This window comes from Perissodus microlepis, chromosome 9 (genome assembly GCF_051167445.1).
Source record: "Perissodus microlepis isolate ML-2025 ecotype Zambia chromosome 9, ASM5116744v1, whole genome shotgun sequence".
Lineage (NCBI taxonomy): Eukaryota > Metazoa > Chordata > Actinopteri > Cichliformes > Cichlidae > Perissodus > Perissodus microlepis.
The window spans coordinates 7900133-7926560 of record NC_140469.1 but is presented as its reverse complement, the minus strand read 5'-3'; the positions used below and the strand labels follow the sequence as shown (position 1 = coordinate 7926560).

Here is a 26428-nt window from a genome sequence, read left to right as displayed (position 1 = left end):
AAGTAGGAGGTTTTTTTCCCCCCAGCATCTGCACTGAGTTCTGGAGATCCATGCGCTGTAACGCTGATAGATCTGTATCACTGGATCACAAAAATGCAAGGCAAGTATGAGTCACTTTGGGGGATAAACAAGAAGCCAGATTCCTCCCTTCCTTCAGCCTTGATTAATTTTAGCAGTCATTCTTCTTAAAAAGTTTCACATTTGAACAAAAAAAATACACTATGTTTAAAAAAAACCAAAAAAACATATTTTCCTTCTCTTTTTTTTCCTTCCACGAGGGACTGCTGCTGCTATTTAAAAGAATACTTGGAAAGGCTGTAGAGAGCTTCAACAAATTCAGAAGAAGACAAATTATAATTTGATTAAAATACATCCACATTGTAGCCTGCTGCAAAACACAAAGCATACATGAGAGCAGATAAGCCTCAAAGCACAAATGGTACCAATACAGTTAAATGTAGCGAGTGAGCAGTTGAAACAGTAAGGAAAATATAACAACTGTTTTAGCTAATATCATCATTTCTGCTATATGTACAGAAGGAAAGGCTTTATTATTTTTCTTCTGTGAGAGTTAAAAGTTACAAGCTGCACTGTTTTACTTTGGACCTATCCCAGGTCTGGTAATCTACTTAATGTTTTTAAAGACACAAAGCTGGGGAATCACCTTGAGCAAAGAGTAAGCGAAGTACTGAATATCGTCTCGTAAGCCCTGGGACAACAGAGGAATGCCCCTACAGTACGTACAAAACAAACCGCATGCCAGTGAATTTGCATTTAGCCACGTTCCAGCTGCATGCAGGAGCTGTGTAAAGAATTACTATGAGGAACGGGGGAGAGAGAGAGAGAGAGATAGGGGACAGGGGACGCATATGGAGGGAGGGATGGAGCTGCACGAGTGAGTTGCCAGTAATGTATTGCTTCCACAAGATGCCCCGCACGCTCAAAACAAGCTATAATTGGCCTTGATCACGCTCAGCCATTGAGACATACAGCAAATGTGACAGGCAGCAGGGGGAGAGAGGGGGGGAGGGATGGATGCACAGAGAGAGAGAGAGATGGTAAAGCGCTGTGACAGAGTGATTTTGTAGAAGAAGATGAACTGTAAATATTGACCCTGAAGAGGAGGGTAAAACAGTCATGCTGCACCAGCAGGGAAAGCATATCACACACACACACACACACACACACGGTTCTTCACTCATGTGGAAAATGGCTGATGCTATGAGTGGAGATAAACTTCATGTTAGTTTGAGAGCAGTTCCAGTTACAGCAGAAGTAATTTAAAGATTTTCCTGACAGAGCCATAGAAACATCACAGACTTCAGATAGTTGGTCTTTATAGCAGATTTGAGATTTTAAAACATGTATAAAGCGCTGCAGAAACTGCAGCTGAACTCTCAAGTATTTATAATTGAAAAGGCTGAGGCGCTCTTATCCACCCCTCTTTCATGTCTCTAAGCAGAAGAGTGATGTTAATATGCAGAAGAAAACCTGCCTGAATTCTTCTCGACCTATCAATGTGCACGTGTGTGAAACTGCATGAGCCAACCAAAGACAAATTCCAAACTCTGTATCGCTACATCAGATGACCCTTTGACCCTTTGCTCCCCGTGACTAACCCATTTTGTAGGAATGAGCTTTCTGCTCAGCGACTGCCTAGCGTTTGGAATCCCCACCATCTATGAGCACCAATGTTTAAGTATTTTTAAGGAAGGTATTACTTTCTCCTACTTTCAATTAATCCTGCTATTGCTTGTTATTTGCAGGCAATTTAACCACATCGATAAAATACATAAGCCTGCCCTTTGATGAAAGGTATGATAACAATAAAATGTAATAATTTAAGCAGTGAGATATTCAGTTCACTGACTCCTTCCTCATTAATAAATGGTATTTTCTACACTTGATTCTAGGCTTTTTTTTCCACAGCTTTAGGTTTTTTTACTAAAAAATATAAAACCACAATCACTAATACACTGACGTTGAAGTGGCACGAAAAAAATCTCTCAAGTGTTTTTCCACAGCTCACCTTTGTTTTTATAATTACACTTTCCTTGATGTAAGACCTGCATGGTCTGATGGGACTGAGCCAAAAGCGTGAGAGTTGGCAACCTCGTACAAAACAAAGATCACAATTGTCATGACTCAGACTCATTCAGCCTCCTCCTCGCCCCTCGTTCTCCGTCTCTCTCAGCCCCTTGTCCTGGTATGCCCTCCCTCCCTCCATCATGCTGCTGTCCCTGTTGAGCGACTCATACTCGGATACAATGTGCTCTTTGAAGGCGAGCATTACTGTTCACACGCTATCTGCACCAAACACCGATATATTTTGCCCGCTCTTGTTTTTCTTCTCATCTTTTGCCACATCTGTGTATGCTCCTGGTGATATTTAACCTTCTACTAAAAGAAACATTTGACAAACTATCCATGCCTTGATTTTTTTTGTTTACTTTCTAAAACATTTATGAGGGTAATGAAGGAAGCCAAAGACTTCTTACAGATGCACAAACATTCGGAGGAACATTTAGGTCTACTTGTTTTGGTTAAAGCTTGGTCAGCAAACGTCTCCTGCGACAAAGAAAATTAAAAGCTTACATGTTTCTTTGATTACACGGTTCCAGGTTTACCGCTCTGCTGCTCGCCAAGGAATGAGCCCAAACACTCGCTGATCCTAACACAGTCAGATTGTGGAAAGATTTCAACAAACAGGGACATTACATCACTTTATTTTTATTTCAGGAAAATTTATATTCACATGTTGATGGCTGCTCCAGCCTCCACCGCAACTCTTAAGTGATTAAGAAAACGGAGAGTTTCCAAAACTTAAAAATGTCAACACGCTAGAAACAGACACTGAATTGACATTTTCTAAATTCCAGCATTACAATATTTGCACGGGAAAAAAGAATGGATGCAAACTGAGCCATCTTAATTGGACAGTATATACTGTAGTCCTTACAGTCCTCTGTCGGTCTCTGATTGTTTCCATCTGGTCAGCCTCAGGAATCTCTCCTGGATGTTCAGAGCATACCAATGCCACAGTAGGAATATGATACCTGACTTTCTCTCCCCACCTTCCTCCTGCTTATTTCCCCCAATCTCAGTCTCAGTGACAAAATACTCCCATTCCTTTATCTCTCTGGCTTTCTTTTTAAATCTCGGTGTATTTTCTATTGCTTCTGTCTGTGCATGCTATCTGCTCCCATGTGTAAACTGGGTTTTAGTGGCATCACCCCCTGGCTCTAAGCGCTATAAGCACAGCACAGTGTGTGTTTGCTGCATGCGCATATGCATTCAATACCATGAATATGTGCATGTGGGGCAGCCCTCAGTGCCACTCGGTGATAGTGCAGGGTCGAAATTAACTAATTTCTGCAGCCCTGCTCGCTTATTCTCTCTCTGCCCTCTTTACTGACTCCCTCCGTTTTTCATTCACTCGCTCACTCCTACTCCCTCTCCCTCTCTCTCTGCTTGCTTCGACAGATCGTTTTCATAACCACTTTTCTGAGGTCGCAGCCTCGTCTGCAGTAGTCACGCAACCCCTTCGCCTGCTCAGTCAGCTTTACATTCTCTCTCTCTCACACACACAGAGTCTATGCACGCATACTCACACTACCACACCAAATACTACACTATGCTACACAAAGAGCCCTGTCTTAAAGAGACAGTGTGCATCTCGCTCCCTGTAGCCACAACATGTTACGGGCTCTGCTTTTAAAGGATCAGCATGTCTATTTTTGGCTCTGTGCGCGTTCAAAGCATTCCTGCGCTCGCTGGCAACACACACACAACCTGTGGATGCAGCGTGGAAACGTAACACTAGTCAAAAGCCGGTTTCCCTAATAAACCTCTGATTGCAATCGGTGTCAACAATCTTATGCTTTCTTTAGAATGAAATGGAAACAAAAAAAGAGAAGAGAAAAAAAGATTTTCATGCACGCAAAACACGTATTCAGTGGATTATTCACACAGTGATATACATGTTATGTAATATTGTGCTAAAAAAGGATCTCTTCGTGTGGTTAGAGCACACTTAAGACACACTATTTTTGCCTTTACCTTTTAACCTCAAACCTCATTTGAATCAGTGCTGCAGGCTGCTAGAGCAGGTGAAAGTTTTACATTTACATTTTAAGATCACTGAAGCAAAACCAGAATGAGTTTTCATTCTTACTCTGTGAACTCTTTCTGTGTACTTCCAACTTGATTATGACCACACACAGAAAGAACTGTATTCTTTCAGATGCCAGAAAACAGAATTGCACACTGTCCTGTCCTGATCAGGACGTATTTACGTTTGCCAATCTGTGTTTGTCCTGCTCCTGTCTCTGTCTCGCTCCTGTTCCCAACACCTCTCCATCCTCTCATCACCTCTGTACTACCAGGATAGCCCAAGGAGGAATACAGAGTAACTGGGAATGACAGGGAGCCAGAGGGGAAAGTGTGCACAGAGAAAGTGAGTGCTAGTGCTTCTGAGCAGACAGCATGAAAGAGAAACAAAGAAGTCATTATTACTGCTGGTCTTCTAAAATGCTTTCAAAATCCCTTCAAAGCTCTTTCAACTTACAAATCTGCAAGGGCAACATGGCAACGCAAATCTAGCAGAGAACCTCGGAAGTGAAGTGACTTGAAAGCTGAGCACGCGTTGACCACACCCAATAAGTCAAAGCTTGATTTTCAACAGGTAACAAAAGCACTGATGAGCAGCTGCTCTTGTGGCATTGTGGCCTATATTTCTAACAAAGAATAGCTGCGGTCACAATAATGCAATAGATTTCTATTTCCTGTTTTCTTTGTGCTCAGACGTAAACAGAATATAGAATAGAAAGATCTCAGTCTGTCCTGTTTAGGATGCGAGTGTGTAGCCGCAGGTTTATGTTCTTAGCTGGTAATTAAGTGAAAATACACCTCAGGCCATGTAAATAGTGTAATGCAAAGGTAATGTGATGAGCAGTCAAGCTAATTAATTTCTTCAAGGTCTAAGTAGGTAGAAAAACACTTTGCTTAGAAAATAATGCATTATTCTAAAAATGTTTTTAAGATACTCAGCATTTCAGTACTCATATACAAATTTCATTACTTTTAATAGTTCCTAAAATACTTCTTCGGGTTATTTATTTTCATGTTCCATTGCTAAGCTTTATATATCTCTGCCAAACTGGACAATATGCAGCCGTTTAATCTATTCTGCTAAATGTCTTAGCTAGCTAAAATTAGCTTGCTAGCTAGTCGAAAATATAGTTGCTTGTTGGCTTTTTGTTTCAAGGAGACTACCTTTACAGTGAGAACTATAAAAATGATGTAAACTTTGAATTTGAAAACAACTTTGAACTTTGAAGTTTTGAATTAATTTACTTCAGAAATTAACCAGACAGCACTATAACTTTAAGTTTTAAATAATGGTGACTCGGGAGAGCAGGTCAAATCCATTAACATTAGCATTAAGTGAAAAGGTTAGCCATAAATGGCTACTTTCATTTTTTAGAAACTATGTAACTGCATTCTTTATCTTAAGAGTAAATTTGGGTTGCTTTACTAAAAACTGGCAGGTCTTAGCTTATATAAAATCATTTAAAATATTTAATCTGTTGCAGTTTTTTTTTCCTGTAATTCAGAGGATAAAATAGAAACCAAACTACACACAAACTATACTACAACAGAAGGTATTTAGCACAAGCCCATACACAGAGTGCCAAATCCAAATCCCAACAGCCCTGCCATGCCCTACTAAGCTAGGACCAGGTCAATCGTCTTAGCTTTGCCTAAAGATCTCAGCAACGTCCATTTGTCGCATATAAGCACGCACCCAGCAGCGTAAATGCATAGACATGCGTGAAGACACACAAACTTTGTTGAGGTCAAATATTATTACCTGCGCTGTAGTTGTATAATCAAAGCTGACATTTTGACACATACTCTAGGCAGACTGGACAATAATTCTATACAAGCTGGAATGAGATTTTCCAGCTCATCAAATCTCAGTTTGTGTTTTTTGTCATGACATCACCAGTGAGGGAGTGGAGGCCACCATACAGCCTCAATATGGCCTGGAAATTGACAGAGAATTTGGCCAGGAGAGGTTGCATGAGAAGGGGAAAGACTTGAAGTAGCAGGGAGGGGAGGCTTGCCAAAAAGTAAAGGCTCAAGCCTGAAGGCTTTTGGCAGGTGTTTTGTCTCTGCTATCCATCCAGCTGCTGACTAAAAACATGGGAGGTGTTACAAGAAAATCTATTAGCTGTACAGACAGACTCTAATCTCAGTAATCTTCTGTTCTAGCTACTTTTACCAACTACTACAGAGTGACGGCAAAGCATATCGTACTGCACGTGGGACATTTCTTGTGTCTAGGTTGTTCCAATATATAACAGGTATGAAAAGTCAGTCCAATCAGAGAGGATACAGCTCCAAAACAACTCCATGAAGAACTGTAACCAAAAAAAGAGTTGAGTTAGTGGATAAACAGAAGTGGATAAACAGAAGAGTCAACCAGATGCAAACTTTCAGCAAATGATTAAGGTCATTTTTCTGGAAATTCTGAATCATAGTTAATTGTCTACCACAGCAGCGGCAACCTCATCAGTAACGTCTGCCAATTAGGTCAAGCCTGTTTCTACATGAATTAACCCATCTGACATTTTAATAAAGATGGTGGTCCAGTGATGGATGAACGGAGAATTGGTGTTGCGATGGCCCAATGAATTATGCACGACGATTTCCCTCCTTTCCGCCTTTTATTTTAAACCTCCTTTCATATGTTTCCAACCCCCCACTGACCTCTCTTGAACACCACTCATAGCGCTGGGTCTTGCGTGACGCGTTGACCTATTTGTAAGACGCATCCGGTTATGCAGCTATGAAATAATTCTGACTTTGTCTATTTTTCCTCTTTACTGGGAAGCGGGAAGAAGTGCAGGGCAACAGGAGAGGTGAGGGAGTCAAGTAAGGAAAAAAAAAGAAAGCGTGTGCAGCTTCAGTTACTGGGAAAAAGTGCGGGAGAGGCAGGCTGAATCCACACCAGCAGGCAGTCAGGCTGAGGTTGTCCAGGCCTCCAGGCCAAGGTGTGGTGGCACCACAATAGAGGAAGGATTAAATGGGAGATTAACAAGCACAGCGTGAGTAAAAACAAAGACAAAAACAAAACAAAACACCTGCCCGCATGTCTAGGATATAACTACACAAAATTATAAATTAAGAAATGAAACAGTGAAAGTGAAATTTTAGGTGTAACACATGGTTTTGGTTAAAATTTTTTCTATCCCTGTATAAAATAATCAGTGTTTATCTCAGGTTAATCTGCATGCCAGTAATTCAAATTGGTCTCCTAGGAAAACCTGTCCGGTGTATCTGGATAAGCTCAAACATGAAAGACAACAGATTCCCATATGAACAGATGGTAAGAGCGATCTGTTAGCCGCTCAAAGATCCGACAACAGCTTCAACTCAAGTGCGACACACTGACAGACACAATCAGTATTTGCTGTTGCTGCATCTATGTGTGCGTGTGCACATGAGAGCGGGTATTTATAAAACTATCACCACATTATCATGCCTAAGACATGTGAGCAGGCGCGGCATCTTCATCCTTAATTCGTTTAGGACATATTGAGGTCATTTTCCCCGGGTTTACACAACATTGCGTGAGAAGGGAAGGGTATCTGGTGGATCCAATTGCCCTCTGTGAGGGCGGCAGTGCCTCCATGAATGTGGCCTTTGAGTGGCGAGAGACCAGTAGACATGTAGACAGCCTGTACTTAGTGTATGTGGGAAACAGGCCTGATGCGACTTCAAACGTCCACAATGATGTTATTATGGTGCCCCCCCACCACCACCACCACCCAACCCCCCCTCCTCCCTGAAGACTGTTTCCTTCTCTCTCTTCTTTCTGAGAACTTGTTGCTCATGAGTCATAAGGAAGGAGTCTCCAGTGATCTGTTGTTTATCCTCACGAATCCCCGCTTCAATTTCAAATAAGATGTTTTTTTGTTATCACTCCCTCCAGAGATGGAAACTGAATTATCGCTATGACAATCCCCTTTTCTGCATTTACAGCATTTATTTCAATGAGCAAAAGAATGTGCAGAACATTGGGCATCATGGCCATGTGTTTTTCAGCGGAGGTGGGGGGAGAAAGTCATCCCTGTTTTTAAAGGTAAACAGGGATAATTTGGTAGGGTGTAATGGAAAAACACATGAAAAAGTTCTGCTGTGATAATTTGGCTGTTTTTAAAGCGATAACCTTAACCAACCCTAGCTACAAAAAAAAGCATTTCACATCCCTTCATCCTTAAGTGGGCTGTCTATATCGTTGAGCCAAGATTATATATAATACAGCTTCTCAGTAAAGATTTGAAAGGCAATCATTTCTAAGTGGTAGCAAAATATAACTTTATCCCCAAGTGAAACCAAACTTTTTACAATATTTTGGTTTGCCACAGTAAAAGTATGTGAAAAGAGCTTCTCTGAACTTGTATCAGACAGCTACGGACGACGAGTGGATGTGACTCAGCTTTGATTTTTGTGCTATATTTACTCGGGCTTTCAGCCTCAGTGCGGGCTGTCATATCAACATCTTCTGGGTGTCAGAATCTGTGCTGGGCCAGGCTGACTTTTGACAGCAAGAAAGTGGGTTAAACATCAGAATGGCTTTTTTTTTTAAGTCACATTAATTTGTCAAAATTCTGCCTTCTTGAGTGTTAGGTGCTGTAAAGCAAACAGAGGTGATGATGTCTTTCTTCTTGTCTCTTTATCTTGTGTTAAGTTTTTCTATAGTATATCATAAACGTATGCTTGCGTTTCATAAAGCAGAGTCATCAAACAGAGAATCTGAAAGGGGAAGTCTCTGCATTGTGGCTTTAACAGTACACAAACATGCCAACACACCACTCACTTTTCCCATTAATCTTCCAGCGCTCACACTAATTGTGATTCCACATTGCATGTATTAATTTAGACACGGAGCCAAGAAAAGCACTGAGCTCCGTTATAGTCGAAAGAATCCTGTGTAAGAAATCAAATATGATTGAAAAATTATGGGAGTGGTGTATGAAAAATAAACATGAGTGGAAGCCACTTCCAGCTCTATATTTGACAGATGACAGTGTATGAAAACACAGATCAGACAGCGTCGAGGCTCCGGCCAGATAAATGTGACTACATTTGCGTGTGGGGGGAGGTTTTATGTGTGTTGTGTGTGTGATGCATATTTAAAACGTTTGCAATTTGATGATGAAAACAAACCCTGGCACATTAGCATGGATAATTTCCCAGCTCCGCACGCAAACTTAGAGCAGGGGAGGGCCCCAGTGTGAGAGTGTGTGTCTGTGTCAGTCTGTGTGTGTGTGTGTGTGTTGCTGTGGGTGAAGCCAGCAGCTGTTTAAATCCACTCTAACAGTGCTCTCTCCACAACATGCCAATTTAAACAATCCTCAGGGACAGAAACAAAGTCCAACGCTTCTCTTCACCATCACTTTGTCATTTTCGCTCTTTTTCTCCTTCCTCTTCTTTTTTTTCATGCTGTTGAAACTATTCGCCGTGCGCAAGTTTCACAGCGTAAATCGCCTGCATTGCTGCGGTATACATGATGAGCTCATGCACCTGATTTGACTTGATCTCTTTGCTGTACCGTCTTTAAGAGGTCATGCCGCCGTGCCTGATGAATAATAAGTCATGAGATCAGTCCTGCCCTTATCCCTGGAAGGTCCAGAGCCTCGCTGCCTGTGGCTCCACTTCTACTAAGGTCACGAACCATGGTGACGGGAAACGGCCGTGCCAAAGTATTTATTACATAAAAAGATCCTATTTAAGTAGAAAAGCCCAGTTTTGCTCCTTGCTCAAATATTTCAATACTGCAGAAGCTTGAATGGAAAGTGGCGTTCAAGAGACAAATACTGAGAAAGGTTCAGTTAAAGTGCGAGTGATGCTGTGAAGTAAATGTGCACTACAAGGTTGAGTACAAAGTTAGATTTTAATCACTGAAAGGAGCTGAAATGTTAGCTTAAGGAGAGAAACTGACACGGACGTCATATAAAGTGAAGGAAAACACGTATGTCGTATCAAGCGCGTGGATGAAAAGACGGCGTCAGCTGAAGCTGGCCAGAGTGCAAACAATGAAAGCAGCTGTAGTAAAAAACAAAGGAAGTTTGTGAAAAAAAACCTTCAGAAAAGCTGAAGGAGGCTTGTTTTTGGTAGCAGAGATCTGACACCCGCAAGGATTCAACGCGTCAGCTGAAGCTGAAGCGTACTTTGAAGAGATGAAAGGAGTGGAGATGAAACACTAAAGAGAGTACCAGCTCCTCACTAAAAATATTTAAATCTCCTTTAATATAGCATTAACACTGACAGGCTTTAAAAAAATGTGTGTTAAAGAATCATTAAATGATGGGAAAAAGAGTAGCTTTTATATTTTTATTCACAGGCATGTATTTGTAGACTCCTTCTTAAAGAAATAGTTCAAATTCCTGCCTTAAAAATCAAATAGTGTAAAGACCAGAGTGAACCAAAGCAACTCACCTCAAGATAAAACTGCAACGCAGCTGTTAAAAATAGCATCCTTCCCCTTCATTATTCAGTTATTACATCTTTTATGCTTTTCTCCTTTTCTCTTCTTTATTTTCAGTTGACACTGGAAAGTTCAGAATGCCCAGAAAGCCCCAGACAGCTTTCACCATGAACTCCCACAGAGGGCCTTTGGTTTGCTAGTGATGTTAGTGAAAACCTCGAGCGGGGCCCAGTGCGTCCAGCAGCTTCCTTAACAGGAAAACTGCCCTGGTTTCAAGCTCTGCAGAGGAATTAACTACTGTGAACCCAGTTACAAATAAAGCAAACACTTGTTTGAGTTTCCTGCGTTAACAGCATCTCGCTAAAGAATTTGTAAAGTCTGTGTTAAATGTGCGGTCGTGCTACATTATAATCCCCACTTTAGCTCTTCTGAATAACGTTACGATGTCGTTTCAAGTCCAGTTAACACTCTGGGGATGCGAGATGAAACTCCCTGCCCTGCTGATAGTCTTGTTTGCGCGCACATGCACACAAATGTGCACATCCCAAATAAATCCCGGTAAGCATTAGGGCCCCCGTCACAGCTCTGTTTACTGTAGAACACTTAAGATATACCTTCCTTTCTCCTGGCTAACAAATAACACCCGGAGGGCTTGAGGGCTGAGCCGAGCACAAGTCACGCAACTGCCTCTCTCTCTCTCACTCAGTTGCTTCTTCCCTCCCACACACACACACACACAGACTTTCATCTTCCTGACTGACTGAATACCTGGCTGCCTTGGTGAGACATTTGCCCCTGCAGAGCCTTCCCTCTTTAACAATGCGCCTGGACGCTGTCAAGTCATAGGCGATTCTGCAGCTGTTAACTGATGTTCAGCTTCCCTTCGTCTTTCTTTTGCTTTGGCCGTGTACAAGTGAATGTATGTGCGCATACGTGTGTGTTTGTGTCTGTGAGAGATAAAGCGCCCTACCATTACTCTCGTTCCCTCTCGCTGTACCCTCTGCTTGCGTCTATCTCCAAACTAAAAATATTTTGTCAGGCTCACTCATTCGATCATAATTCGGCAGAGAGCAGGAGTTCACTCAGAGTTCAGTCTGCTCTGGGTGCGCAGAGTGCAGCAACGGCCTGCCAGCCAATAAAAAAAACACACACACAAACCCTTTTAAACACCCTCTTGCATCACATTCTCTTGTCCTCTTTAATTAGCTCTTACTATGCCCTGGAATATATGCCTTTTACAGGAAGATGTTTTCGCTTAGTATTATTTCAATTTGTATGGTTGAATCTGCAACACACTATGTAATTCTGAAAAAAAATCTTCCCCCCTCTGAAAGCTTCTCCAAATAACCCTAACTTTATATGACATGATCTAAGGAACTATTTTTCTATTTTTACTCAGGCTGCTGTTTTTCCCATATCACATGCTGATGAAAGGGGACCTCATCTGGCTGACGGTAGTTAGCGTATCGAGCTGTATCGGGTCAGATGCCACCTTTGGTTAGTGATCTTTCCAACCGCATGGAAACATATCGATTTACATTAGGGAACAACAGCAGGGACCGGGTGTGGGCATTGTTGCACACTGAAGCATGCTTCAATTAAGATAAATGGAGGTGACAGACAAAACAAACGGTCTGATGTACAGTATGCTCGGGAGAGCAGAGCATAGACACAGCCTGACGACATGTAGTACACGTGGTAGTCGTGCCATGCCAGTGGCCTTCTTTTAAGAACCAACACGATCGTTATCACTAATATTGCTTATAACGAGCATATGCTTTGACTCCTTTGCATTTAATCCTCAACGCATTGCTTCTGGTGTTTGTAGAGCGTTACCAGGTTCAGGAATCTGTAATGACGATGCATTTAGGCACAACTGTGGACTACATGTGTGTTTGTTGAATTTGACCTTAATTGTGTTATTTTGATATTTATTACCAGATTTTCTTGGTATAATATTGACCACTCATTCACTAGCAACATATATATACATATATATATATATATATATATATATATATACACATATATATATATGTGTGTATATATGTATATATATATATAAATAAATGCCATTGACTTCAGAGTAGCATGTTAACATTTCTAATGGCATGCAATAATATTGTAAACAATGTAAAACACCAGCTGGGCTATGTCAGCGTGTTTGTAGCTGCGCTGCTTCCTTAAAGTGCTCCGATAATATTATTATCATCTTAATCTCCAGGGGCTTTGGGTTGCTTGCTGCCTCCCTCCTTGCCCACCCGCCCCCCTCCACCCTCGCTCAGGCTGCGTATCGCACTAAGCGGTAGTTGTGACAGTGATTACACAAGACAGCTTCAAACAATAGTGTTGGGCCAACAAAGGCTGCTGCTCCCTCTGCATGAGCCCTGACTGTCTATTCACACTCACTCAAACTGAAACACACACTCTACCCGTCAGTCAGCATGCAGGCACGCACACACACACTCTTACACCTCCCATTGCTGAATGGCCTCCACTAGCTGTTACAGTTGGCGTCTAATGGGGCTCCTATTCTGCATTGATTTGAGCAATTCACTTATGGCCTTCAGTGATCCCAGGGGACTCTTGGGGGGCCCCCCAGGCCTACAGACTCCAACTCCACTCAAGTGAGTTCAGTGTCTATGGCACAAGAGGCCAAGCAGAGACAAAGCCAGTGTCATGCTTTAGATTCAAGCAACTAATGAGTTAACTGTGAGGATGCTGAATGCGTACGGCGACATTTCCATTCATGGTTTTTGACATATACAAGGGATTAGCATGGCTGGCCAGTCGCACTACTTAACAGCTATTGTGTGGCTGATTACTGCAAAGGGGGGGAAACACATGCACGAGGGTGGGAGAGTGAGATGACATGCAACTAATGTGCTGCTGAACACAGACTCAATGGGCAGACAATACCTCTATGTTAGCCATAAAATACTCAAAGCTAAAAATATGCACGCATCCAGGGCAATTTTTCTTTTACAACTTGCCTGGATTATGCAATAAAAATGGTATCACCCACTTAAGGTGCTTATCCCACCTAAAACTATTTGATTAGTGTGATTTTAATGGTGAGTTTAATGGCAAAAAATGTTAAAATTAGTCCAAAGATTGGGACAATAACAGACTAGTTTAAGTTGGAGCAGACACCCTGTAATCTCTTATGTTGTAAAGTAAACAGTAAATAACACTAACAGTCAGTCAGAGCAATTCCTTATCTTGGATTAGATTTGTTGATCTACAAGTTTTCTACCAATGGGTGCTAGGGAAAGTTACATGGGGAAAAGTGCTCACATTAAAAAACAAAGACTGTCAGTAGAAGTATCTTTGTCACTATACTGTGTGTATAAATCCTTCTGTCAAACCCTTTCCCCATCAAATCAGCTGGATTTTTGCATGCCAAAATAAATGGAAAGAATGATAAGAACATGAGCACAGGCTTTAGGTTAGTCATAACAGTGAGAACACCTTAACATTTACACCGGAAATGTATTAAGGGGCCATACATCTACCTTTGTATACAGACATCGCATGCAAAGGAAAGAGGAAGAAGAAAAAGCCTGACCACTGGCATTTAGCTCGATCACGCACTCCTCATGAAGCAAAAATGGAGACGAGAGGTGAATTTCTTCCAAAGAGGTCAGAGAAAATTACAGGAGGGCAGAACACAACAAAGGGGGAAAGAGGAGAAGACAGAGATAAAAAGAAAGAAATGTTAGGCAAAGAAAAAAGACAGGGATGGGTAGAAAAGAAGGGGTGGGGGCTCTGGTGGATGTGTACACTCATTTGAAGATGATAATCATGCACAAGAGCAAATTTTGTCGGCTTCAACAGCACACACTGAGATGTTTTGACCCATTATCTCCATGGATGCTCGTAATCAATACACACAAGTAGCTCTTCTGAGGATGTACTGATGTGTGCTGATCGGAAAACGATGAGAAGCTGCATGAAACGCTTTAATGAATTGTCCAGAAAAAAAAATCGTGAGAATGGAAGCTGCTGGCTTGAGCTCTGGTTACTGTGTGTCACGAACGCTCAAAGGAAGCTTTTGTCCACTTTCAGAAACATGGCGTTCACACCATCACCTCTCACTCTCCTACTTTTGCTCCTACTTTTAGAAAGTCTTGGAATCCAGCAGCTCGGCATGAACTGGAGATTTCATGCAGCTGACATCAGCAGGGCAGTCAGTCTGTATCCGTCTTAAGGCTTGTTGCGACATGTGACATTTAACTGGCACGAACGGCAGATTCATGTTAACGTCCACGCTAACATTTTATTGCTTCTGATGCACTTAAACATTTAAATATACGCAAACATGGCATCTTAAATCAGCTCGTAAGACTTGCTTTAGCTACTCAAGAAGTCAAGAGTCAAAATAAATGAATTAATAAATAAAAGGGGTTTAATAGAGGGTTTAATTGGAGATAATTTATTTGAATTTAAGGAGCGCGACCACACCTCCATACACGCCTTTTTTGGTTCTCTGACTATACAGGACCCGCCGTTCCAGCTAGTGAAGTGTTTATTTAAAACACACGCGCGCACACGCACACAAAAACTATAGATAAATACAACATGAATATCGAGCTGAGCAGCAAAACCAGTCAGTGTATATGCCCTCAAGCTAACGTGTTCAACATCTTCATGTTGACATTTCACAGGTATAATTTATAACAATGCCCAGCAGCTGAATCATTAACAGACACCAGCGTTTCAGTGCCGCTGAACCTGACAGGAATATCTTCTTCTTTTTTTTAAACCAAACAAATAAAAACATTTCCAAAAAGTTGGGATGGTGTGTAAAAATGTAAATAAAAACTGAATGAAATGACTAGCAGATGAGATGGTTTTTTACTATTTAGCACTTTCTACACATCCTGAGGGGACTTACTGCTGAGAGCAAACTATTTGAGGCCTCTAGTAAAACCGCTGCTTCTTTTTTCTTTTCTTTTTTTTTTACATCTTTTATGTGGGTGACATTCTGATGTTGTAGTATCTACAAAATGTGGTTTGGCATTGTTTTGCTAAAATAAGCAAAGCCTTCCATGAAAAAGAAACCTGCATATATTACTCCAGACTTTTATATATATCGTTTAGCATTGATGAAGGCTTCGCAAATGTGCAAGTTACTGAGCTTGGGCTCAGACAAGACAGTGGCTTTTCTTTGTTTCTACATGCTTTTAACTTGAATTTATAAAAACACTGTTAGTTTTCAGAACTGCTCGTGCTGGGATTGCCACATTAGAATAGTGTCGGTTTTTAATGCTCGTCCAAGGATCACTTCATTCAATATTGGTTCTCGGCCTTCTCCCTTGTGTACAGAGATTTATTTAGCCTCTCTGAATCTTTTAATGATATTACGTACCTCCGATAATGAAATCTTCAAATTCTTTGCAATCTTATGTAAAAAAACATCAGTCTATTTGAGCACCACAGGGGTGAAAACGCCAGCCCACCTTTACTTCTGAAACACTGAGCCTGTCTGTAATGTCTTTTTATACTTATGTTCCTAAGCTGTTCTCAGTTAACCTTGTTTATTAAGAGATGTTCCATCGCAATTACAGGTTACAGTTGCTGGGGCTTTTCAAAAATATTTTCTGTATGATTACACAACTCTTTAGGTTTGTAGCTGCCACATCCGCAACATTTTTGAAATTAAAAAACAGGAATAGTCTAGACAGGATAGACAGATTAAGGCACAAATATGTGTGTTGAGTCTAGGATGCTAACATCTACAGACCCATAGATCTGTACTGCGCTGGACTAAATGGGTCAAATACAAATTGAACAAGCTGTTGATACTTTCTAATAGCCTGGTTTAAAAATGGGAACAGCTGTGAACGCAGTCTATGATTCACCGGAAATTTTTTGGGCGAAAGCTTTTTGTTTCCTAAACTCAAACCGCAATAAACTGACCACATGCTGACCTTTCTGTTGCTAAACCTTTTCAGGTCATTTACAGTCTGCTCAGATCACCGATTTGTCTCGGACTCTGCCTCGCCATCTTGTCTGCCTTTGGGTTGCAAAGTATTAAGGAAGGAAAGAGTGTGGGGTCACTCAGAGTTTAGTAAACACAAAGTCCATCTGTAATGTGACCTGATACACATTTTCACCCATGGGCAAAGACTCCATTCACAAACGGCTATCACGCAGCAGCACTTCCCTCTTTGGGAAATCAAATGGTCCGCACTTTTATTACCCGGATTTGATACAGACTTGACATAAAAAGGATTAACCCAATTAGCAATGAAGACCAGGCTTACGTCTGTCAAATTCTCTAAAATTAGGAGGTGATCTAATAAGAACCTGATTGTTTTGTGCTGTTCAATCCTTCCTCATTTGCACGGCGAGTTACAAAACTGTCTCCTGTCTGCTGGTTGACGTCACAAATGGTGTGCGCCTGGCGTGAGTCTGTTGGTTCTGTGGTCTTTTTTTCTCTTCCTCTTTTATTATAGCTCAGCCAGCATTTAGAGTCAGACAACACGCATATATAAACCTGTCTGCTATTAGCAGATCTGCGCATTGATGGCTGGTAAACAAAATTCAGTATACCAGCGGGATGGTGGGCACATCAGGCTACCCAACTTGGCGTAAACTGGTAGACTTGCACTGAAGTCTCTCGTTACATTTGTCTGGGTATGTTCTCATACGCTGTCAACACCCCGACCGGACGACAGCTATGAGGGACGGTTGGGTTTTAATTAAGGACTTCCAGAAACACACACGCACACAGATTTCTAAATATACTTCAATGCAGTGTGGATACATTTACACCACAGGTATTTATATTTGGACTGAAATCTGTTTTTGGTGGTAACATTAGGGAGTGTTATGACATGCACTCCTAGACAGTGCTAAGTTTTCAGATCAGATGATTTAGCTTTACAGGTTGCTGAGAACTGTGTGTAGAGTTTTTTATTTCTAGAATTAAAGAGAAGGATCCATTCTAACTCTGCTGACTCTATCTATATTCAGTACTTATCATGTTTTCGATTAAAAAAAAGATTTTGTAGTTGTAACTCCTTTAAGTACCAAGAAAGATGCAGAAAAACTATTAAAATAACTGTTGTTCTACCAAACTTTGTGATAGTTTTAGTTGTTTTTCATAAAGTTGATTGCCGGCATGAGGCACGAAGGCATGAAGCAATATGTCCTTGGCAGGATTGCAGATGGATTTAAAAACAAAACAACACACACACACACACAAATCCTATAAGCACATTCGGTGATTATATTTTAAAGTGCAAACAACTTCCCTGCTGCATCGAAAGTACATATTGGCCCCAAAAAGTTCATTTTTGTCCTGTTCACACCACAGAAGAACTATCTAACTAACTAACATATCTGCATTATCCATACAGATTTAATATAGGTTTGATAGTCTACGTGGTAGATCTGAGTACAGAAAAAGGCTGCAAATAATAGCACGCAGGAAACGAGTGTGGCATAATTAACTGTTTATTTACAGAGGTTCAGTAGCAAAAGGTTTAAGATCATATTTATTCAATGCCATGTTCTCTGGTTAGGAGAACGCTTCCTGATACAGTCAGGTGTCTATTCTTGGTTACTGGGAAAGTGTGGTGGTCTTAGAGCCTTGTTCGCAGGCACAAAACACCAAGAGAAGTTTCAGGACCAACTGAAACTCCAGTTTTTTTTCTTCACACAATTCACGTTTGAAAATGTTCCGCTCGATCGGAGACACGCTGATGTGGAACGTGGCTGCAACAGTATTTCAACCACAAGCTGCACTCCAACTTGCAAACGTGTGACCACATTATAAGCAAACAAAGACCACAAACAGAGCATAATGATCCCTGACATTTTTAAAATATAAGTTGTACCAACAGCTAGCATTAGTGCATTGTTATGAATTACATCAACCGATATAAAACCCATAACAGTGCAACGCATTCAACCCTAGTTATTAGAGAGCCAGCATGTGCATTAGCAAAGAAGATGCTGCCCAGTTTATTATTATCTCTAGCTCTGTTGACTTTCCACTCTCATTAAAGGCAGATCCAATTCATATCTTCTCAGAGGAAAGTGGGGGTGAAAAGTAATAAAGGAAAAAGAAAAGTTATTGAACACCATTAATCAACGCGATGACTCCTCATCCAGCTTTATTTTATCAGGATCCCTTTAATGTCATTGATATAGAAAAATACAACCCCCTGCCAGCATCTCTCAAAAAGGGAATGTTCCCTTTAAGAGTTGCCTTTAATTACCTAATCCCTGAAAAAAAATGCAGCAACCTTATTAAAATTTTAAAAAAAAAAAGAAGAAGAATATTCTACTTTAAAATAATGAGAAACACAATCACACAAACAGGGTAAAACACATATGCACCGGAGGAGAAATACAGGCAATCGGGCCAGAAAGACAAATGAGGAGAGATAGTTAATCCTAAGGGTAAATATTTAACAAGCTCAGCAATTACAGCTAGGGCAGAGACCTAACATAGAAAAGAGGATAGTTACAACTGCTAACTGTCAGCTCTCACATACGTTCATGCGGACCTACCTGATTGGACATCTGCCTAAAAAGGCAGGAAAAAAAGCCTACTCTGGCCTATAATCAAATTTAAATGAAAAACATGGGACAAAGAGTTCCACGCAGCCTGTAGGCTACAAACTGATGACTTTCTTTCCTTTTTTTAAAATTTATTTATTCTTATTATTTTTGTTATTTTTAAAGGAGAGGTTTGCCCCTCTGGGGCCATTTTTACTAGCTCGGCAAACTTTACTGCTAGAGTAATGGTTTATGGAAAGAGGAGAATATGACTTTTTGCCGCGTCCCGTCTCGACTCGGGGAAAAATGTGGCAGCAGAACTCAACTTTAACAAAGAAAATGAAACTAGGCCACCAGTTTTCAGTTTTCACATGGATGTCAGAAGACGGGTACATTTTATAAGTTTATAATAATCAATTAAGTAATATTTACTTACAATGTGCCTTTCACAGACAAGGGGTCACAGAGAGAGTAAAATAAATCAGTAAAAGTACCAACAAAACAAACCTGCTTTAAAAAAAGAATTTTTAAAGGGCAAATGCTTGCACAGTGGTGGTTTCCATTAGACAGTAGCTTCAACTCTAAAGTTACATTTCTAACAGTGTCCCTTATTGTCTTATCGGTAAAAACATTTCCTTGTTAGGCCCGCTTGTGAAAACGTTCCTGTGCCATGCATCTGTCTACAAGCAGACAAAGAAAAAGAAATTGTTTATGTATGCAAAATACTTTCACTCTTTATTTATTTATTTGCTAGTTTTTCCTCTATTATAGATGCATATGAAATAGTGCATGTAGTGATCTCAGTCATGGGCCTTTAAACAAATCATCTAAATTTCGAGTGAAGTTCTGATCCCAGTGGAATATGATGATTCGGGTGAGCTTTTTATTCTCACACACACACACACGCACACACACACACACACACACACACACACACACACACACACACACACACACACACACACACCTTAGGGTATATTTGCATGAACTACGTGGCCACACACTGTTCAATGAGCTCCACCTTCGAGTTGTCACGCAACAAAGACAACCAGCATAGAATCTCAGGGAGCTTCCAGAACACCTGCTGCTGCACGGTTTCCCTCTCCTCCTGCCTGTCTGCACCTTTCAGCACACCTTGCCTGAGAATACCTGAATAGTCTCAGATCAAGTTGATAAACGTATGCTTTTACAAAGATAAATGGTATAACTGTAGTCAAATTTCACATCCACTGCTGTATCTGAACAAACTGAAAAGGATATCAGCCATAGCTCAGCTCAGTAGCAGCTTCACACAGTCCCTCCGGTGGAAATACAGAGTAACTGCACCTTAAAAAGTCTGTGCTTCCCCCAGAAAAAGTGGTTATAAGAACAAATGAAACTTAAGGTTGCTGGTTTCATGCTTTCATAATGTGTTTTTGTCTCAATGACTCACTTTTGAAATGAAGAAAGAAAAAAAGAAACAGACAAATATGACGGTCGCTGAAAACCACAGGAAGGATGTGGAAACTTACTTGTTCATCTCCAGATTTATCTGGAAAAGCTCTGATCAACACTCCATGTGTAAATATCAGTGGAAAGACCAAACGAGTTTATCAAATGAAGGAGGGCAAGAGATTCCACATGTATACCGACTCAAATCGCACTAATTAATCTCATTACCGGAACATCAAAAGTCACAACTGCCACTGATAACAAGGCACCCAGCAGAGGTGGGGTAAACAGACAGAAGCTTTGGCCTGAACGCATCTTCAAAGAGTTCAGAATAAAGGATCTTAAATGATCTTTTCCACATTTACCTTTTTTGTAATGCTTAAAAAAACCCTGCACATATATATTCAAGAAAACTCCCCCTGTGAGGGTAGTTTTCACCCAGCAGCGTTGCCACTCAAGCCAACAGCTTCTGCACACCTTTCAACACTTGCACCAGCCTCCACACATGACTGAACTGAACCGTCTCCTTCCCTTTGCAGCTCTCAGATGGCATCGACAGTCCTCGGTATCACTCTGGTTGTGGTCTTTATCTCTGCGTGAGCCCTGATCTGGGAAATGCCCCTTTAATAACTCCATTCAGCACCTGCCTGCCAACTTTGTGTGGTGGCTAAGCTGAATAAGGCAACAAATGATGGAGGTTAAGCATCAGAGGAGGATCAGGAGGAGGAGGAGAAGGTTAAAGACTAGCTGCAACACTTTGAGGACACCAGAGCCTCACAAATTCATCTGCCGTCTCCTCGAAGAAGAGAGCTTTCAGTGAGAATTTTCTTTCAGCCCCAAGGGCAGGCTAGGTAGTGAACCTCACAGGAGCTCCGCTGCTGCTTCTTCTTCACTGCCCTGCCTTTCCCTTTTATCCTACTAATGCTTTTTCTCCTTGCAAGAGTGCTCGTTTTTTGTAATAATAAAAAAGTGCCTCTTGTTTCTAGGCCTGTCACATCCAGCTGTGCCAGTAGCCGCTGTGTTGATAAGGCAGCTGCCAAGGCCACTGGCAACAAAATACTTTCTAAAGCAGCGCATAAATATTTGAAGCAAATCGTGGAGGAACACGAGGAGAGGACGGGAGGCATTCAGTTGACAGTGGGAGGGTGGGAAAACTCAAAATGCCTTCTAATTACATGCGTTTAAAAGAGATAAAGGTCATAATAGTTATTTGCGGTTCCTCGTATCTAGAAAGCATTTTCACATCGTAAATCACTGTAATCTGAAGTGTAATGGCAACATGCACAGATCTTCTTATCTAAGTTTTTGCTACGGAGCCTTGGGGAATCTCACTCCTGAGGCCGACAGAAAGAGTGCACAGGTTATTCCAACATACTTTTTTTTAGCTCAGTATTCTGACATTTAAAGCCTTTGAAATTACAATTTACATGTCAAAGTGTTGCAAAACATTATGCATTCTTTCCATCTGCTGAAAGGAAGACATTACTACCTATAGTTCTGTTACCACTATTTCTGTGTTTGCATAGTAAAAGTGAATAGATCACAACCCTGCGCTTCACTCCAATAATGTCCAGGTAACTGAATCAGAAGTGGACAACAGAGGCCTCTATGTTCATATGCAAAAAAACAAAACAAAACAAAACAAAAAAGAAAATTTAAAGCTATTTATTGGCCTGACCCACATCCACTCAGGAGCTTCCAGCTAACTCAAAGCCACACACTTCCACATAAGCAAAATACCTAAACCACTACTGCAACAATGCCGCCTTTTGTACCTCCTTTACCTTGGAAGAAACTCTTGACACGGAGGTAGGAAACAGCAAGACGGAGCACTGACAGCTTGTCCAGCTTGGAGATGACATCTGGGGGGAATGGCAGCAGGCTGGCCAGGCGGTCCAGTTCAGCATTCAGCCTGTCCCGGTGCCGCTTGGATGGGTTGGTTTTCTCATTGGCAGAGGATGGCTTCCTGATGATGAGACGGATATAAGGTAAAGACAGATCCCAGGTCTGAGAGGACATCGGAGTGTGTGTGTGTGTGTGTGTGTGTGTGTAATGTGGCTTTTTTTTAAGCATACTTGAATACACTGACCAACACTCCCCAAAAGTGACAGCAGCAGCACAAAGAAGAGGATTAAGTTTGTTTAACTTCACTTGTTGGAGCTACGCTACTGGTGAAAGCAAAGACGGTGGAAACGACATGATGCAGGCCTTTTTTACAGAGCGCGCACACACTTGTTGATTGTATCAGTAATATATGAAGTATGAAACAAGCCAGTTTTTAACACGCTATACCGCAAAAACGCCAAAACACACTCATATCAACACAGTGTCAGACTCTCTGAGGTTACAGTAAAGTGATTACTGACTCACTGTTTGAGGACTTTTTTGAAATAGATACCTATTGGGTTTTTTTTTTGCTAAATAGCTGTTCCTCATTTTGATGACACAAACAATAGGATGGTGTTTTGCCTTGTTTACGTATGGCAAGCATGGCAACTTGCAAACCAAGGACAGACACATGACCAGATAAACCACACAGTGTACGAGTCCGTTTTTCTTTAAAACCATAGTTCCTTTTGACTCAGCCTTCAACAACACAGCATGCACATCAATCATCTCTGCTTCCCTTTAAAAAAAAAGAAGAAAAAAAAAGATGTGTGCATTCACCACCAGATAAAAGGAAGCGATTTGGGCATTTTTCTGATATCAAGCGTTTCTGTAGCTTTGTAGCTTTGCATTAAAGAGATGTGATATTTGAGGTACTGCACAGACGGCACAATCTTTCCCTGAGAGCATAAAACTCTCCTAGTTATTTGTGAACGTTAGTATGGTGTACCACGGCTTTACCAGCTGACCTTAACACGATCCACATACACAACGGTCAGCTCTGATTTCCACAGCTGAGAGTTTAAACTTTTCAGCTCACACCGCGCCGAGACGTTTACATTAACGGTCTAATATATTTTCCACTTGTTGCCAGTGAAAAAGTGCATAAAGAAATATGTTTAAATGTCACGGTGTGGTCTAGACTACAGTTTAAATCGCCTGTTACTTACACAAACTTTGAGTTGCACAAATTCAGTATTAAATAATAATTAAAACTTCCCTTTAACTATAACTCTAAATCCTCAAGACTCTAATGGCAGAATTAGCAGGCTCAGTTTGACGTGGCAAAGATTTCCCCCTTGTATTAGCAGCACTGTCAAAAACGCTACCGGCCTCGTTAAATTACCACTTCCCTCTTCAAAATCTTATACAACTTGCCAGCCACTGCTCATGACATCAGCTGACATAACTGTCCAACAAAAAGTATCCTGGCATTAAAAGCCGTGGACATTTAAAACAGTGAACGAATGATACCGTGACTCCTGTGACTGCATTAAAACTATTTTGAAAAGGACACGCAAGGGTTAAAAAAAAGAACCTGAAAAAATTCAATTAATTTTAATCATTGATCAATCAGCCCCATTTGTGCATATTTGGAAACAAGTCCGTAGGAAACTTTGGACAGCTCACAGAGGGCAGTCAAATTCTAATTAATTAACTTTAAAGCAGGGTCTGCACCAGATCTGCTGACAGCAGTGTTAAATGAAAGTTGTGATAGATGTGAACTCTTCTATTAAAGCCCATACCAACTTGTGCTATAATTTTCACACCTTCATGCTAGAACCTCAATTACTTCCTGTCATTCATTATAACCTAGAATCACAGGGCAGAGAGAAGAAGTTTATTTTGAACCAACAAAAGTGTGCAGCCTCAGGAAACAATAACTGAACAAATGTGAACACATAAAAAATAAATACTGAAGAGCGCTCCTTAACTGTTTCTGGATGGGCTTCCTCCTCTTTCTGCCCGCATACATGCAGTCTCCAGGAGGGATCATGATCTCGCGCTCCGTGGAGGTAACAGGTGCGCTGCGGAGGACACAGAATAACTTTACGTGAGGCTGGAGAAAGTACCCTGACCCACGCTGGAAGGGAGAGTGCATTCAAATATATACACACTCGCAGTTATATGTCACTGAAAAGTCCTCAGTTTGGAATAAATACGCAGGAAATTCCAGCATCCCTAAAAGTAAATACAACAATCCACTTAAAACAGCCTAAAGTGCTTTAAAGAAAAAAATATTAGGGAAATTGCAAAATAGGTTTAATATTTTTATTATTACTCGATAGTGATTAAAAAAATAGCAAACATCTAAATGTCATCAGGTAGAATAAAACAAATTAAACAATAATAAAATACAAAAAAGTAAAATAAATAAGTAGAGCACGCCGGTGCAACTTGGATAGCCTGTATTCAAAACTGCAGAAGACATGCTGAATGCTTAAAATCAGAAGAAAATTAAATAAAGAAACTGGAAATTTAAAATGACAAAAAAGCGCCACAAATGCGAGCACTGACCTGAGATATCTGCAGCTTTCTGTTAATTCCAGTATAGTGTTGGCTGTGGAGTCACATTCACTTTAAGTGCTGAAAAGAGATGCGTCTCCCAGGGTGCACCGACTCCCAGCGATAAATCCAGGGGAAATCAAATAAATCTGAGTGGTCCTGTATGAGCTCCGAGCTGATGTTTTCATCAGCTTTGCACTGCTCGGGGCAGATGTTGGCTGATGCTTTATACCCAATTGAGTCGCCTTCACTTCCTCGCGTTTCAGGTGGCGGATTCCTCTGAATGACATGTCGAGCTCTTCGCACGCAACTCTGCCTCACAAACACGGCGCGAGCGCACACACGCTAGGCTTATGTTGCATTCAGGCCCTGTCTGAATTTGGCAAACAACTTGTTTTGTTTATGTATTTTAACATGGCGGTTTTTTCGTAATTGAGTAATTAATTATGGATGAATAATAGCTGAATATTATTCATTTTTTAGTTATACATGCGGGCTACTTTCAAGACTTGAAAGGAGCATGAAAAGTTACGTGTCGATAGGAATTTTTTCTGTATTCTGCAGAACAGAGCTTCTGTTCGGTTTCATAAAATCACTAGAGATAATAGCTAATGTCTACATTGTGGTGGTGCTATATTTGTTTAAATGTATGTGGTTTTTAGCACAGTTATTCGAAACCCGTGATATATTAGCAAATTTACGAAGAGTACCCAAATGCACCATTAGCCCAACCCGACCTGAGAGTAGTAGAGAGGGGAGGGGTCGCACGCGAAGGGCAGAGGAGGCGCAAATCTGCCCCTTAAAAACGAGGCTGATGGTGGGTCAGGGCGCTCGCAGATCGGAGGGATTTAGCTAACTAGGGGCTAAAGGAGACGTACACATTTTGCAAAGAAACCCCAAAATATTCAAGTGTAATGTGCGCTGGACTGGACTAAGCCTTTTCTTACTAAATTAGCGGATGCAGCTTCCAGAAACTGGCTCTGCGGGACCGGTTTGGCCGCTGCGTCAAGTTTTGTACAGACCGACAGACGCCATGCTTACGCCGGAAATTAGGCGAATGCGTTGTCAAAATAAAAGTAACGACTGATCCGCTGGATTTCGCTTGTACAATCTCTGGAATTAAAGCCGAAGCTAGTGAGAGGATTTTAAGAAAGATCGTTGATTCAGATTTAAGCGGAAACGCTTAAATCTGGACAACCTGTCGGATTTATGATCAATTGGATATAATTATTGTTTATTTTAAGTTAAAAAGAAATACATAAGAAAGCAAGGCTTACAGTGAAAGATGGTTTCCAGGTTTTATTTTTGCTTGAACGAATCATCCTTAAAAATAAAGAAAATCATATTTTTCATTTGAGCTATATTATTTGTGGGCTATAAAACTATCACTACCCGCACAATGCTTACAAAACGAGGCAGCAAAGCAGAGTTTGCAAGGATTTGTTGCTGCAGAATCCCCCTCTCGATCATATTTTGCATTACTGACGATGTCCTGTCAAATATCGCAATGAACATGTTTCAAACGTACTTGATGAATGTATTAATGTATTCACTGATTAATCGTTGTTTGTGAAACTGTACCCTAATAAGTAT

At 41.0% G+C, this 26428-nt stretch overlaps 1 protein-coding gene across 1 annotated transcript in view; it reads right to left on the bottom strand.

The window, feature by feature from the left end:
* Nucleotides 1-26018, bottom strand: part of ahrra (aryl-hydrocarbon receptor repressor a) — a 61975-nt gene extending 35957 nt beyond the window's left edge. The window contains exons 1-3 of the mRNA XM_084938893.1: nucleotides 24848-26018; nucleotides 24265-24357; nucleotides 22228-22409 (exon numbers count right to left, since the gene is read on the bottom strand). Coding sequence (XP_084795019.1) covers nucleotides 22228-22409; nucleotides 24265-24326 — 244 coding nt within the window. The 5' untranslated portion in view covers nucleotides 24327-24357; nucleotides 24848-26018. The remainder of the gene's footprint in view (nucleotides 1-22227; nucleotides 22410-24264; nucleotides 24358-24847) is intronic.
* Nucleotides 26019-26428: the final 410 nt, after the last annotated feature.